The 14,532-nt window shown below is 39.2% G+C and overlaps 1 protein-coding gene across 1 annotated transcript in view; it reads right to left on the bottom strand.

Annotated features, from left to right (window-relative positions):
• Window positions 1-7,455: 7,455 nt before the first annotated feature.
• ELAVL1 (ELAV like RNA binding protein 1) overlaps window positions 7,456-14,532 on the bottom strand; it is a 215,259-nt gene continuing 208,182 nt past the window's right edge. The window contains exon 5 of the mRNA XM_075352622.1: window positions 7,456-8,030. Within this exon, the coding sequence (XP_075208737.1) occupies window positions 7,706-8,030 (325 nt within the window). The 3' untranslated portion in view covers window positions 7,456-7,705. The remainder of the gene's footprint in view (window positions 8,031-14,532) is intronic.

Here is a 14,532-nt window from a genome sequence, read left to right on the forward strand (position 1 = left end):
CGGCGCGATGCGTCAAAAAACGCATCCGGTAACCGCATGCGTTTTTTGCACTACGCATGCTCAGTAGCGTGCCGCAACCGGCAAAAACCGGACGGGCCGCATGTAAAAACGTATGCAAAGGATGCGTTTTTTTCACCGCATCCGTTGCATAGGTTTTAGATTTAAAGCCGGATTTAGCCGCACTGCTAAAACCGGATGTGTAAAAGCAGCCTTACACACTGAAAGACAATTCTGACCAGACATTCTCTGAAGGTGTTTGCTTTTTTCTTTCTGTAGGACGCTGCCTTCTTATGATTGGGCAATGTCATACAGAACAAAGTAAACAGAAGACTCTTTGCCAATTTCCTCTTACCTAAAAGGGGAAATAAGCATATAAGACGCTTAGTTTGCAATGCAATATCATCGCAACAGAAGGGAGAATAAAAGCTAGAACCCTGAAGTGGGACAGGTGCTTAACGCCACAGATCGTCAAATACATGATGGACCGCATCATTCAATATGCCAGAAATCTTGCTCCAATCCTTCCCCTGGAGTAAGATTTGTTGTGCACATAGCAGTTGTCAGACCTTATTGAATCAGGAGCGTCTGACTTTAACACACCCTCATCAAGACTGGCAAGAACAGTCAGTCGTGATGAATCAGGCTTATGTTTTATTAAGGTCTGCAATGCCTTTACACAAGGAAGTCAATTTAACATGAAAAGTAGTAGTGAAAAGTTCACTTAAAGGGGTTGTCCGACAAAAAAGGTTAATTTTAATCACTAGATCTTGGGATAATAATTTCCACAAGTGGATGGGTTTAAGAAAATGTTCCTGTGCTGAGGTAATCTTATAAATGTGTCCCTGCTATGTACTGTGTAATGGCCATGTCTGACCGTACTGGAACATGGTCTAATCATACCACATCTCCTGGGCAGGGGAGGATATACAAAACAGGAAAGCATGTGATCACAAATTTTTTCTTTACCTCAGGCGATTTTCTGCTTTTTCCCTCCCCTTCTTCCGAGTGCCATAACTTTTTTATATTTCCATCAATATTGCCAAACAAGGGCTTATTTTTGTGGGACAAGTTGTACTTTTGAATCACATCATTTACCATACAGTGTATTGGCAAAACAGGAAAAAAAATTCCAAGTGTGGTGAAATTGCAAAAACAAATAAGTGAAATTTCACTTTTTTTTATTCCCCCTGTTCACTATATAGTAAAACTGGTGTGTCAGTATGATGCCTCACACATCAGTACAAGTTTGTCGATACTAAACATCTTTAGTTTTACTTTTATCTAAGTGGCGCAAAAAACAATATCAGAAGTTTGTATATAAAAAAAATTAAAAAAAATTGCGCTTTTGTTGCCATTTTTAGAGACCCGTTGCATTCTCATTTTTCAGGATATACGGCTCAGTGACTGCTTATTTCTTTGTCTTCAGTAATACTGTTTTTGCATAGCTGTGATGTTTTGATTGCCTGTTATTGCATTTTAATGCAATGTTGCATCGGCCAAAAAACTAATTTTGCAGTTTGGAATTTTTTTTTCTTGCTACGCTGTTTACTAATCAGATTAATTGATTTTATAGTTTGATAGATCGGGCATTTCTGAAAGCAGAGATACCAAATATGTGTATTTGTTTTAATTGTTTTATTTTCAATGGGACAAAATGGGGGTGATTTGAACTTGGGTTTTTTTTTTTACTTATTTTTCTAATCCTTGTAGGGGACTTTATGACTATACACTGGTCATTTCTGCTGATCAGAGTGATGCTTATCTCCTGTGAGTGTCGGTGCTTTGTCGGCTCTCACAAGAAGTGAGTCATCATAGCGTCAGAGGTCATCATCTGACCTCACGCTGTCATTGTAACACATTGGCGCCTCATGATAGCGTCACAGGGCCCCCAAAGGTGGTGAATAAGACTGGGATTTTGAAAGTGAGATAAAAGGGGTTAACAGAAATGGGTGGATCGGGAATCAGATCAGCAGATATGTGTAGATTACTGCTGGAGCCAGAGGTAACAGAGGGGACACGACCAGTGGCTTAATAGTAGGTCATTGGTCATGAAGGGGTTAAGGTAAAACATTTTTAAAACAAAACAGGCAGGGAAATTCTTTACCTCACAAAAAGAATCAGCTATTATCCTGTGCTGTGCTATCTGTATACCCCTTTATTTCCTGACCCAGGAGATGTGGTATGATCAGCCCGTGTTCCACTCACGGTCAGACACAGCCATAACACAGTACATAGCAGGGACACATATGTAAGATTATCTCAGCACAGGGTCATTTTTTTAAACACATAAAAATTGTGGAAATTACTATTGCAAAATCTATTCATTAAAATAAACTTTAAAATTAAAAGGGTTTTCTCATGAACAAGGTTAAGTACCTTATATGCAGTAAGCAGTCTACAAACCCTCCCCTGTTGTTGGGCGACAGCAGTAGTGAGCCCCTAGGTAGATTAAAATAAAAAGTGTTATAGTCCAGTCAAAATAAGGTCTGACCCGCAACAAATTCCAAGAAAAAAAAAGCGTTTTATGATTTTATTACTATTATATGTGGGGAACAACATAAGTTTTCCAAAAATTGATCACCACAAAAGGTCCTAACTATGACGTCATAAGACGATGGCAGCCATCGCACTAAAAATAACGAATATTTCCCTATTTCAAACCTGTAACTGTAGGTTACAGAAGAGTTTGCATTTTTTATACTATATATTTTCATATAACAATTTTTATACAAGGTTTTATACTAACTACATGGACAGGCGAGGTCATGATGTCATCAGTGACATCATGACATACATGTACATTTCTAGAAATTATAGAATTAATACACCGTGCATTTTAAGACTTACTTCATCACTGAATAACAATGTCAGGTCAATAGTCACTATTTTCATCATCAGACACTGCTTCCTCACTCATTGTCACAATGCCCTTCTTGACATGGTCTGCATACCCGTGAACAGGTAAGTCCGTGTCTTTTGCAAGTGCACCGAAGTATACTACAACCACGAACAATTGCAGTGAATTATTTTCAGAAGTGTTTCTGGTATTTTTGTTGGAGGACGTGGACACTGCTGCCTTAATCTCCACATCTGCATCCCCCTCTGATTGTATTACGTGGCAACCTCTGTCATTCATGCGCTGTGAAACGAGATTGATAAGAGACTGTTTGTTCTCCACATTCGAAAGGAAGTACTCCTTTTTCCATACAAATTTCGTTCCTTCAGCAATGTTCACTTTGTTACTTGTTCGATTTCTGCACTGTCGCTGATGGGTCATGTCATTAGTGTTTGGTCCTCCAATGTAACCATCAAATACTATCGTAGCCTTACCATAGTGCTTTACTGTGAAAGATGCATAGTCTTCAGCGATTGAACAATATGTCTTTCCTTCTGACCACTTCAGTCGATGGAGAAGAGCCTCCGTCAAGAACATAATGTTCCACTTCTGGTACATCCTTGAGTAGTGCGTCATCTAAACTCTGTTCTTTTATAGCAGCCATCAGTTGTGCTTGGTTTTGTTTGCGTAAGAGATGTTTTGCCTCAAAGAGGGATGGTGAGTATGGTGAAAGTTCATAGGCCTTCACCTCATCAAGGGAAAGATCAGCAGTTTGAGACACCACAAGAAACCTTTGGAACAAAAGAGCGGGGTCTATTGTTTTGTCCTTAGCAACGTCAATTGCCTCACTAGATACCAGGGTTTTGGCTTTTCATTGACCGCTTGTACTTAACTGAAAACAGTGATTGACCCTCCATTGTTGCCACTATTTCTCTGCCAATGGTAAACAGGTTATGGACATTCACATCCTTATTTGCATTGACACCAGTGATAATGTTGCGAAGAGACACTTCATCAGAGAAAGGTGAAAAGGTCTCGAGTTTATCTGCAATTTTCTCCAGGTCTTCACGATCTCTTCTCGTCCTTGACGTTCTTGCCTCCTGGTGTTATTCACTGGTGACAAAGCTCTGGCGAGTGAAACCCTGCATTGCATCACTGTAGGAAAAGGACACTGGCACAGACAGAGTCCACAAGGCCCTCTGATGTTCAGACATTCCACTTCCTCTGGTGAGTCCTCCTGCAGTTTTTAGGGAGCGCATCAGAGCTTGCTCGATGACTAGGTCGCAACCCAGGCCTGCCCAGTACTGATCAGTACGCCTTACAACATGCAAGCCATTCATAAATCTATGGAAGACTGATGGCATATCATCTTCCAGAGTGGTCATAGACTGGAGGTAAAGGTAGGCGGCCTTCACATAGTACCCATGCCCAGCAGCTGCAAGAATGGGCAAACATTCGGCTACAGCATGAAGGTGCATCAGCCAGGAGCCTGTACGATCGGCCTCGATAAGCTCCCTTGCAATTCCTACCATCTGTTGGTAATTAATCCATAGTTTACTGGTGCGAGAGTGAGGGGATAATACGTTTCTTTTGGTGGACAAGAGGTGGACAATTTCACTAAGGCAAGTAGAAGTGATGACCTAATTCAAGTCACTCTCCCCTGTCAGTGTACGAGCATACAACTGCTCAAGTTCTTGCAACAGGTCTGCAAAACCGAGATTGTCGCAAAGTACTTTGTCTGCAACTTGCTTTAATATTTTACAGCTTTGGCGGCCATATTCTTTGACGTCACATTTGGACCCTTTGTGGTAACCCTATCTTGGTAAACTTTTAGTATGTTTTTCCCTACATGTAATACTACAAAAAAAAACGCTTTCTTGAAATCTGTTCAGGGTAAAGGTTTTTTTTTCGTATTTTGACTGGACTATTAGGATATGTGTGCGTAGTTTTTTGTTGCAGACATTTTCTGCACCAAAATCTGCACCTTGTGGCAGAAAAACACCAAAAAATGCATGTGTTTTTTGTGCTGTGCATTTTGTTTGTGAAAACTATAGCTGAAAGGGCTATAAACGCATGAAAAAAACGCATCAACAATTGTCATGCTGCTTTTTTTTCTGCACCCAAAATGGCAATGAATAAATAAGCAACATGCACACAGCACTTTAGAATTCTTTGATTTTGCTGGCACAAGGATAGACATGCAGATTTGGGCAACAAACTGCACCAAAAAAATGCATCAAAAACGCAGCGTGCGCTCTAGGCTTTTAACCGCTTAAGGTCTACCTAGAGATGTCCCCAGTCACAATACTGACAGCAATTCTGCAAAATGCAGTCCTTAAAGCATCACTACAGTATTTATTTTAATTGAACCAGGGTAGTGTGGCTTAAATGTAAGTTCCTTGTCCTATATTCACCTCAGCGACGCAGAATTGGAGTGGCGTCGGTATGAAAATGTCGGGAAGAAAATGTAAGAAACGGGGTGAGGGGCTTACATTAACAGCAGCACTACAGCGCTAAAAATGTTAACGCTGTAGTGGTGCTTTAAAATAAGAAAAACATGATGCTAATCTGTTGCCAATATACCAAATTTTGACAAGCTCAAAATATACTTTGAAAGGTTAGAAAAGGAACAGATCACTTTTTATTCTACAAAAAGCTAACTTGCCCGATTTGCTAGGTTAACGGGCTCCAAACAGACAAAATACAACAAGAGACTAAAGGCTGCTTTGGACGCAACGACATCGCTAGCGATGTCGCTCGTGAAATCACCCACCCCCGTCGTTTGTGCGTCACGGGCAAATCACTGCCCGTGGCGCACAATATCGCTAGGACCCGTCACACATACTTATCTTCCTAGTGACGTCGTTGTGGACGGCAAACAGCCTCTTTTTTAAGGGGGCGATTTGTGCGGCGTCACAGCGATGTCACATGGCAGGCATCCAATAGAAGTGGAGGGGCGGGGAGCAGCCGCAAGAAAGTCACGCCCACCTCGTTGCCGGAGGACACAGGTACGGTGTTGTTCGTCGTTCCTGGGGTGTCACACGTAGCGATGTGTGCTGCCTAAGGAACGAAGAACAACCTGCATCCAGAACAAGGAATGATATTTTGGAAATGGACGACGTGTCAACAATCAACGATTTGGTATTTTGTACCGTTAGCGGTCGCTCGTAAATGTCACATGCAACAACATCGCTAAAGAGGCCTGATGTGTGTCACAAATTCCGTGACCCCCAACGACATCTCGACAGCGATGTCGTTGCGTTTACAGCCCCCTTTAGTCAATGAGAATAGTCTGCTTTGACTACTATCAAAGACTACATCATCAATTTTGTTTGATGAAACATGAACTTAATTCCTAAATGCAAGGAAAAGAAACAGCACTTTTTCGATTTCTTAATGTAAATTTTGCAAGCAGCTTACCAAAAGAAAATAAAAAAACAAAAACAAAATTTGAGCAATACAAAATCAAATTTAATAGTCTCATGTTTAAAAGCAAAACAAAAAACACAAAAAAAAAGCAAAAGAAAACAAGAGAAACCAAACTGAAAATTCAAGGCAGTATGTAGAACGTTTACGGGGATTAATTTTACTTAACTAAAAATCAAATACTCTTAATATTTTAAACTTTAGGAAATTAAACTTTTATATGCAAATGGTCAATACTCCTACAAAAAAAATTCACAAAAAAAGGACGCGAAGAAGCACAATGCCTAAATGTTTACAAATGTTGTTATAACAGTTATCTTAGTTGAATTTCATACATTTTACTTGTTTGAAAAGCATGGACAAAAAACCTCCACTATACTGTACTAATACAAAGTGCACTATGCACAGTATGTCGTAAAAAAAAAAAAAATATGAAAAACACGTTTCAGAGTTCAGTTATTTAACAGTGAACTCTTTGGTCCTTCCCTGACTCTCAATCTGCTAATATTGAAGGAAAAAAAAAACAACAACAAAAAAAGGGTTAGGTTTTAAGTATTAGTAGACCTAACGTGGAGTTGCCATTTCGATAAAGCTATAATAACTGGCTGTTAGATTTAAAGATGTCCCCAAATTACAATATAACCCTCTCCGGAATATAGAAGTCAATGGCATAATTTATTTTAGGTAATACAAATGATTCAATAGGGAATAGAAAACATTTGTCCTACAAAAACATCTAATGCTAATTACCACAGAAAAAAAAAATTGCGTGTGTATATTTTATAATATATATATATATATATATATATATATATATATATATATATATATATATATATACACATACACAATATATATATATATATATATATATATATATATATATATATATATATATATAAAATCAGTGGACAGAAGGGTGAAAAACTGGTGAAGTATATATATGCATATATATTATGTATACACATACACACACATATATATATATATATATATATATATATATATATATATATAATTTTATTATTTATTTTTTTTACACGCACACATATATATATGAATGGTTGAGCTGGCATCTTGATTGACAGCTTGCTTAAAAAAGTAATTTCCAGCGTCTGGAAAATAGGAACCCACAGGTCGAACCTTAAAAGTCTTCAAGGTTAACGTCAGCTTAAACTTATCCATAGGGCATATTTAAAGTTATTTATTCATATTTTATTTGTATATTTAAAGTAAATAACTTAAGGAACTTAAAATTGGTCTAACGTGTTGGTATCTCAAACTGAGACCCAAGAGTATAAAAATTTTTTACCCCACTTTTCATTTAGACCAAGACAAACACTTGTGAAAATTGGCGCAAATGAGTTTTACAGTAACAAAAAAAAAAAAAATTCCCCCAACTTTGTCTGATTTTCTCTAATCCATACAAAAGACAAGAGCAAGTTATTTGTGGGACTTGCTGGTTTTGAAAGAAACTTGTAAGGTCTTGTCTCCTAAACGGTAGCCATTCAGACTCGCAATGGCCATTGCTGCTTCTTCATAGTTTGTCATGGTCACAAAGCCAAAACCTTTGCACTTGTTGGTGTTAAAATCACGAATAACCTTGACATTAGTGACGGCTCCAAATGGACCAAACATTTGCCAAAGGATTCCTTCATCTGCATCTTGACCAAGGTTGTAGATGAAGATGCACCATCCAGATGAAGCACTGCTGGCAACATTCACACCAGATATACTACTCATATGATCTACCCCCATAGGTGAAAACCTATTTAGGAAAAAAAAGAAAAAAAAAAAAAAAAGGTTTATTATACATTTTTTTCTTACATTCATAACAGCTGTTAAGTAAAAAAATAATCATGCAATAACAGGAAAATCACAGGCAATACAATGACCTTACTGTAAGTATCAAAGGTACAAAATGAATGTTCTGATAACGGAAGTTCCTCCGTCAGCTGGTATCACTAAGGGCTCATTCAGTTGTGCATTTATTTTCACATAGGAGAAAAATGGTGACAGTTTCATCAGTGTTAGGTCTGGTTTCATCGGTTTTTTTTTTAGATGATTAACATAAAATTATAATGATCTATTTTCTCCTATCTAGCAACCTGTCAAAAACAGCCAGCACTCTGACGTCATCAGACTTCTGTCCAATTTTTTCACGGACACATTCTTGAATTGCCAATTATCTTCTCACACTCCACAATAATCAAACATGTCTACGCGATTTTGCCCACACTGCAAATCTAATAAAATATATATATATATATATATATATACACACACAAAAATAAAAAAGTGGACATATAAGCAGCCCTAAATACTCTTGGTGCACTAGGTAAAAGTTCTAACAGTGAAAAATCGGACTTTTAACCCCTTCAAAACATGTGCCGTGTACTGTATGTACAGCTCAAGTCGGAAGAAAGCTGTATGGAGCTTCCTCATGGGTTCAGCTCTCTCCATAATTGATAGGTAACAGGTGTGTGTCACAGCCAGGACCTGCACCACCCCCAATTATTAACCTGTTAAATGCCGCTGTCAAACTGACAGCATTTAACACGTGCTGGCATTGGGGACATGATTTTCTATGTGCCCATCGGCACGCCCATGCCAATAGGTTGCTATGAAAACTAGGGTTCTGTTGAAGACCTCCATAGTTGTCATAACGGAGCTCCCTTGAAATCCTGCCTGTAGCCGGAAGTCAAAGGTTACTGATATTCTATATAAATGAAAAACTACCGCGCTAACTGGATGACTGGGAAAAGGGAGTGAATGGGTAGACCTAAATTTAGGTATACAAATATGGAGACACAGCAGGGAATTGGTAAACTGATTTATTGTATAATAATTTAAGATACAACACAAGTTTTAAAATTATAAATAAAAACAAAACAAAAAACCTCTACGTGGAGGTATTGTTGAGAGGGTCCTGGTGAGGAACTTAGGGACAGAAGGGGAGAGTTGGGACCGGTTAGGAATACAAAATGACAGGAATGAATGCAGGTAAAATGATAATAGGAATAATGAGATAATGAGGATCTGGGTTGAGTACTAATTACCTGGTGGTTATGAACACAATGAGGATGAAAATGTGTGAAAATGACAAGAGGAGGAGAGAACAACTTTTGGTGTTTCCCCTTTATGTGGGAAAGCTGTCATAGTATGCCATATAAAAAAAAAGTAAAGAAAAAAAAAGCACATGGTGTATTGCCACTTCTAGAAACGTACGGTCAAAATATAAAAATAATTAACCCATTCGGTTAACTCCGCAAAAAGTTAATGACAGTCAAGAGTACTTTTATTTTGGTTGCTGAAATGCCACAAAAAAAAAAAAAGCCTGCGACAAACTATCAAAATTTCAGATCGATTTTAAAATGGCATCAATAAAAATGTAATTTCACCTTGCAAAAACAGTCATCAACTGGAAAAAAAAAACGTTAATGATCTTGAAAAATGGCATCAACCCAAATTTTAAATTTTTTTACAAAAAAATTCTGATTATAACCGCTAAAATAATAAAAACTGGACATGTTTGGTATCACCTTAATCTTACTAACGAGGAGAATCATATGGTTAGGTAATTTTTATTATATAGTGTACACTGTAAAAACAATGTCAGAATGGCGTTTTATTTTTTACCACAATTTCACAGCACTTAGATTTTTTTTACGTTATCAAGTACACACACAGTAAACCAGGGGGCCCAAATTTCCAGCTATGATTTGTGTTTCGTTTTGTTTGTGTCCTATGGTTATGGGAGATATTCGACATTGTGATCCCAAGTAGAACAACATGCATGTTCTTGCATGGCTGTACGATCTGCAAGCCAATCCTTAATTAATATCAGCCAGATGGGTGTGGTTGTATATGCCATGTTTCCCATTTATGTAAAGATAAAATCATAATAGTAAGTATGGCAATAATATTTTCCACCTAGGAAATTCACAGGGGTAGATATCCTGAAAAGCACAGATCCATCATTTTTGGGGGACAAGAGCCACATCCCATGACCGGCCCCCATCTGAGGTAACCAAGCGGAGGTATGTGGGAGTGACTGGTTAATAAATACAGATTCTGAGTTTACATCTTAGTTCAGTCTGGAAGATACAGTTCACTGTAGGATTGTCTACTATTTCAAAGTGCTTCCCTACAAAAAAAAAAAAACAATTGCCATCCTTGTGATCACAAATAAAATATTTCTAATTATCCTTTTTATTGTATGTAACAATCTAAATGTTAATGTCGTCCCATTTGCAATATCTTTTGTATTTTTATGAACACTCCCTACTTTTTTGGATTACATATGAAAAATTAATAGCTTTGTTCCTTTTGCTCTATAAACAAAATCCCTGAAGCTTGCCCAGTCAGCCTGTATGAATGATTGGTCGTGACTAGCTTTTCCTTAGTTATTGTGGAGCTGGACAGTGATTGTACCATTTAACACATATATGCAAATAAACACACACACTATTATATTTACTGCTACGAAAAAAAAAATAAATAAAAAATAAGGGAAACACAAACACAATGTAACACCACGTCAATCACAGTTCTGAGAAATCAACCTGTCCAGTTATGAAGCAATAATGATTGTTAATCAAATTTTTCTGCTTTTGTGCAAATGGAACAAAAACCAGGTAGAAATAGGCAATTAGCAAGACAACTCCTATAAAGGAGTGATTCTGCAGGTGGTGACCACAGACCATTTCTTCGTTATAATTTTTGGCTTTTGTTTGCTTTGCTTTTGTTGTTCACTTTTGCATTATTATTATTATTATTATTATTAATTTATAGAGCACCATTGATTCCATGGGGCTGTACATGAGAAGTGGGTTACATACAGAATATATATAATATATATATATATATATATATACACATACATATACATATATACATATACATTATATATATATATATATATACATATACATTATATATATATATATATATATATACACATATACATTATATATATACATATACATCTATACATATACATTATATATATATATATATACACATACATACATATACATTATATATATATATATATATATATATATATATATATATATATATATATATATATATATATATATATATATATATATATATATATACACACATACATACATTATATTATATATATATATACACACATATATACATATATACATACACACACAAGTTACAGTAGACAGACTAGTACAGAGGGAAGAGGACCCTGCCCTTACGGGCTTACATTCTATAGGATTTTGGGGAGGAGACAATAGGTGGGGTGTAGGTTGGGCAGCAGGCTCCGCACGGTGGTCAGGCGGCAGGCTCCGCACGGTGGTCAGGCGGCAGCTGTGCTGGTGGTGAAGCAGTGAGGTCATTGTAGATTATAGGCATTTCTGAACAGGTGAGTGTTCAAGTTCCGTTTGAAGCTTGCAAGTGTAGCAGATAGTCTGACGTGGTGAGACAGCAAATTCCAGAAGACTGGGGATGCTCGGGAGAAGTCTTGGAGGCAGTTGCATGAGGTGCGAATGAGAGAGGAGGAGATCTTAGGAGGACCGGAGATTACGTTTTGGAGTGTACCGAGAGATTAGTTCAGAGATATACGGAGGAGACCGATTATGGATGGCTTTGTAGGTCAGTGTTAGTTTGAATTGGATACGGTGGAAGAGTGGGAGCCAGTGGAGGGACTTGCAGAGAGGAGAAGCGGGGTGTGGTATTGGAGAGGTGGATCAGTCGGGCAGCAGAATTAAGGATGGACTAGAGAGGGGCGTGTTAGCAGGGAGGCCACAGAGGAGGATGTTGCAGTAATCGAGGCGGGAGATTAAGAGAGCTTGCACTAGCATTTTTGTAGATTAAGAATTGAGGAAAGGACGGATTCTGGAAATATTTTTGAGTTTAAGATGGCAGGAGGTGGTGAGGGATTGGATGTGTGGTATGAAGGACAAGGCAGAGTCAAAGGTGACGCCGAGGCACCGAACTTTGGGTACTGGGGAGAGTGTGATGTTATTTATTGTAATAGATCAGGTAGATAGCGTAGGTGAGATGGAGGAAAGATGATTAGTTTCAGTTTTAGGAAGCAACAGGAGAAGAAGGAGGATATAGCAGATAAGACACTCCATTATTCTGGACAGCAAAGATGTGACATCTGGGCCAGAGAGGTAGATCTGAGCATCATCAGCGTATAGGTAGTACTGGAAGCCATGGGACTTAATGAGTTGTCCCAGGCCAAATGTACATAGAAAAAAGAAAGGGTCCCAGGACAGAGCCTTGAGGGACGCCAACAGAGAGAGGGCGGGATGAAGAGATTGTGCGGGAGTGGGAGACACAAAGTGCGGTTGGAAAGGTATGAAGAGATCCAAGAGGGGGCGAGGTCTCTCACACCAAGGGAAGAGAGGATCTGTACTAGGTGGGAGTGGTCGACAGTGTCAAAGGTTGAGGACGGGTCTAGAAGTAGGAGTATAGAGAAGTGATTGTTAGCTTTGGCAGTAAGTCATTTGTGATTTTAGACAGGGCAGTTTCGGTAGAATGATGTGGACGAAAGCCAAACTGTAGGTTATCAAAGAGTTAGATGAGAGGTGGGAAGAAAGTTCAGCATGGACGTGCTGTTCCAGGAGTTTTGAGGCGAACGGGAGTAGTGATATGGGGCGATAGCTGGTAGTAGAGGTTGGATCGAGGGAAGGTTTCTTTAGGATAGGTGTGACTGTTGCGTGTCTAAAGGCAGAAGGGAAGGTACCAGTCATTAAAGATAGGTTGAAAAGATGGGTTAAGGCTGGAATAAGGATAGTGGTGAGGTTGGGGAGAAGGTGGGATGGGATGGGGTCAAGTGCGCAGGTGGCGAGATGCGCTTTTGAGAGAAAACATGCAAACTCTTCTTCGGTGATGGTGGTGAGGAAGTTCATGGGGGAGGGGCAGTGGTCTGTTATATGAAGGGTTAGTAGTGGTTGAGTAGAAAAGACATGCCTGGTCTAGTCGATTTTTTCTTTGAAATAGGTGGCAAATTCTTCTGTGGAAATGAGGGAAGTTGGAGGGAGCAGTGGTGGGCGAAGGAGGGAGTTGAAAGTATTAAATAACTGTTTGGGGTTGTGTTAAAGAGGATATGAGGGTTCTGAAGTAATCCTGTTTAGCAGAAGTGAGGGCCGAACGAAATGTGTAAATTGCAGTTTTGAATGTGGTGAAATCTTCCTGGGAGTGCGTTTTCTTCCACCACCGCTCGGCAGCTCTAGACACTTGCCGTAGTTTTTTTAGTGAGGCTGTTGTGCCAGGCTTGTCTATTGATTCGTCTCACTCTGCCATGCACAAGGGTATCAAGTGAATCAATAGCTGATGGGAGAGTGGTGTTGTAGAAAGTGGTGGCACCGTTTTTGTCGAGGAGTGACGATATGGAGGACAGCGGACGGATAGAGTCAGAGAGGGTGTGCATGTTGAGATGTGCAAGGTTTCTGCGGGGGTGTGCTGGACAGGGGGGGCAGGTGAGGACGACAGTCACAAATAAGTACTTCTGGATAAATGCAATACCCAGGTTCCCTTTCATGTACTAAGACAAGGCTTATGTCTCTACCAGTGAGAGGATAGATTCGATGTCGAGGAGAAGAGTCCTCTGGAAACAAGTCAACGGGGCAGTCACCAGATTCCAGATCTCTTGATTTCCAGCCCAGAATGGGTTCAGAACGGAGCTAATGGTAGACCGTACTGTAGGAGGAGAGGGTGTAATAGGTTTGGAATCACCAGAGTGGAGATCTTATCTGTATGCAACATTCCGACCCAGTGTTACACCTGTTCTGTGACAAAGTGTATAGATTCAGATAAGGCCTTTGAAAGACTTGGGATATGTTGAACTGGACCCTCGTACTTATCCACCATAGCTTAATGCAGAAAATTACATACCCGGAGTTCAAGAGGGTCAACAGAGAACCAGATATCTTCACATAACAAGGATACTGGCAGAGTTAGCAATTAACATCTCCTAGGACAGCCTCCCTCCATGGGGCAAGAACAGATGAATTGTTACACGCCGCCGCAATAATAGTAAAGTCATTTGCCACGACGATGTTCTTGCTGTTGTTCAGTTAGCTTGATGAGGTCAATCTGCATTGATTCTGGAGCGGCTATAGGCACAGGAGACTGGGATATTAGGGGCCTCTGAAAAGAAGATGTCACACTCGGACTAGGGAATGTACGGCGCGCAACACAGATTACAACGGGAGGGAAAGGAAGACCCGAACGATAGGGAGCAGGGGTTATGACACTTCCTGCCACTAACCGGTGTCTGT

This window comes from Anomaloglossus baeobatrachus, chromosome 1, assembly GCF_048569485.1.
Source record: "Anomaloglossus baeobatrachus isolate aAnoBae1 chromosome 1, aAnoBae1.hap1, whole genome shotgun sequence".
Taxonomy (NCBI): Eukaryota; Metazoa; Chordata; class Amphibia; order Anura; family Aromobatidae; genus Anomaloglossus; species Anomaloglossus baeobatrachus.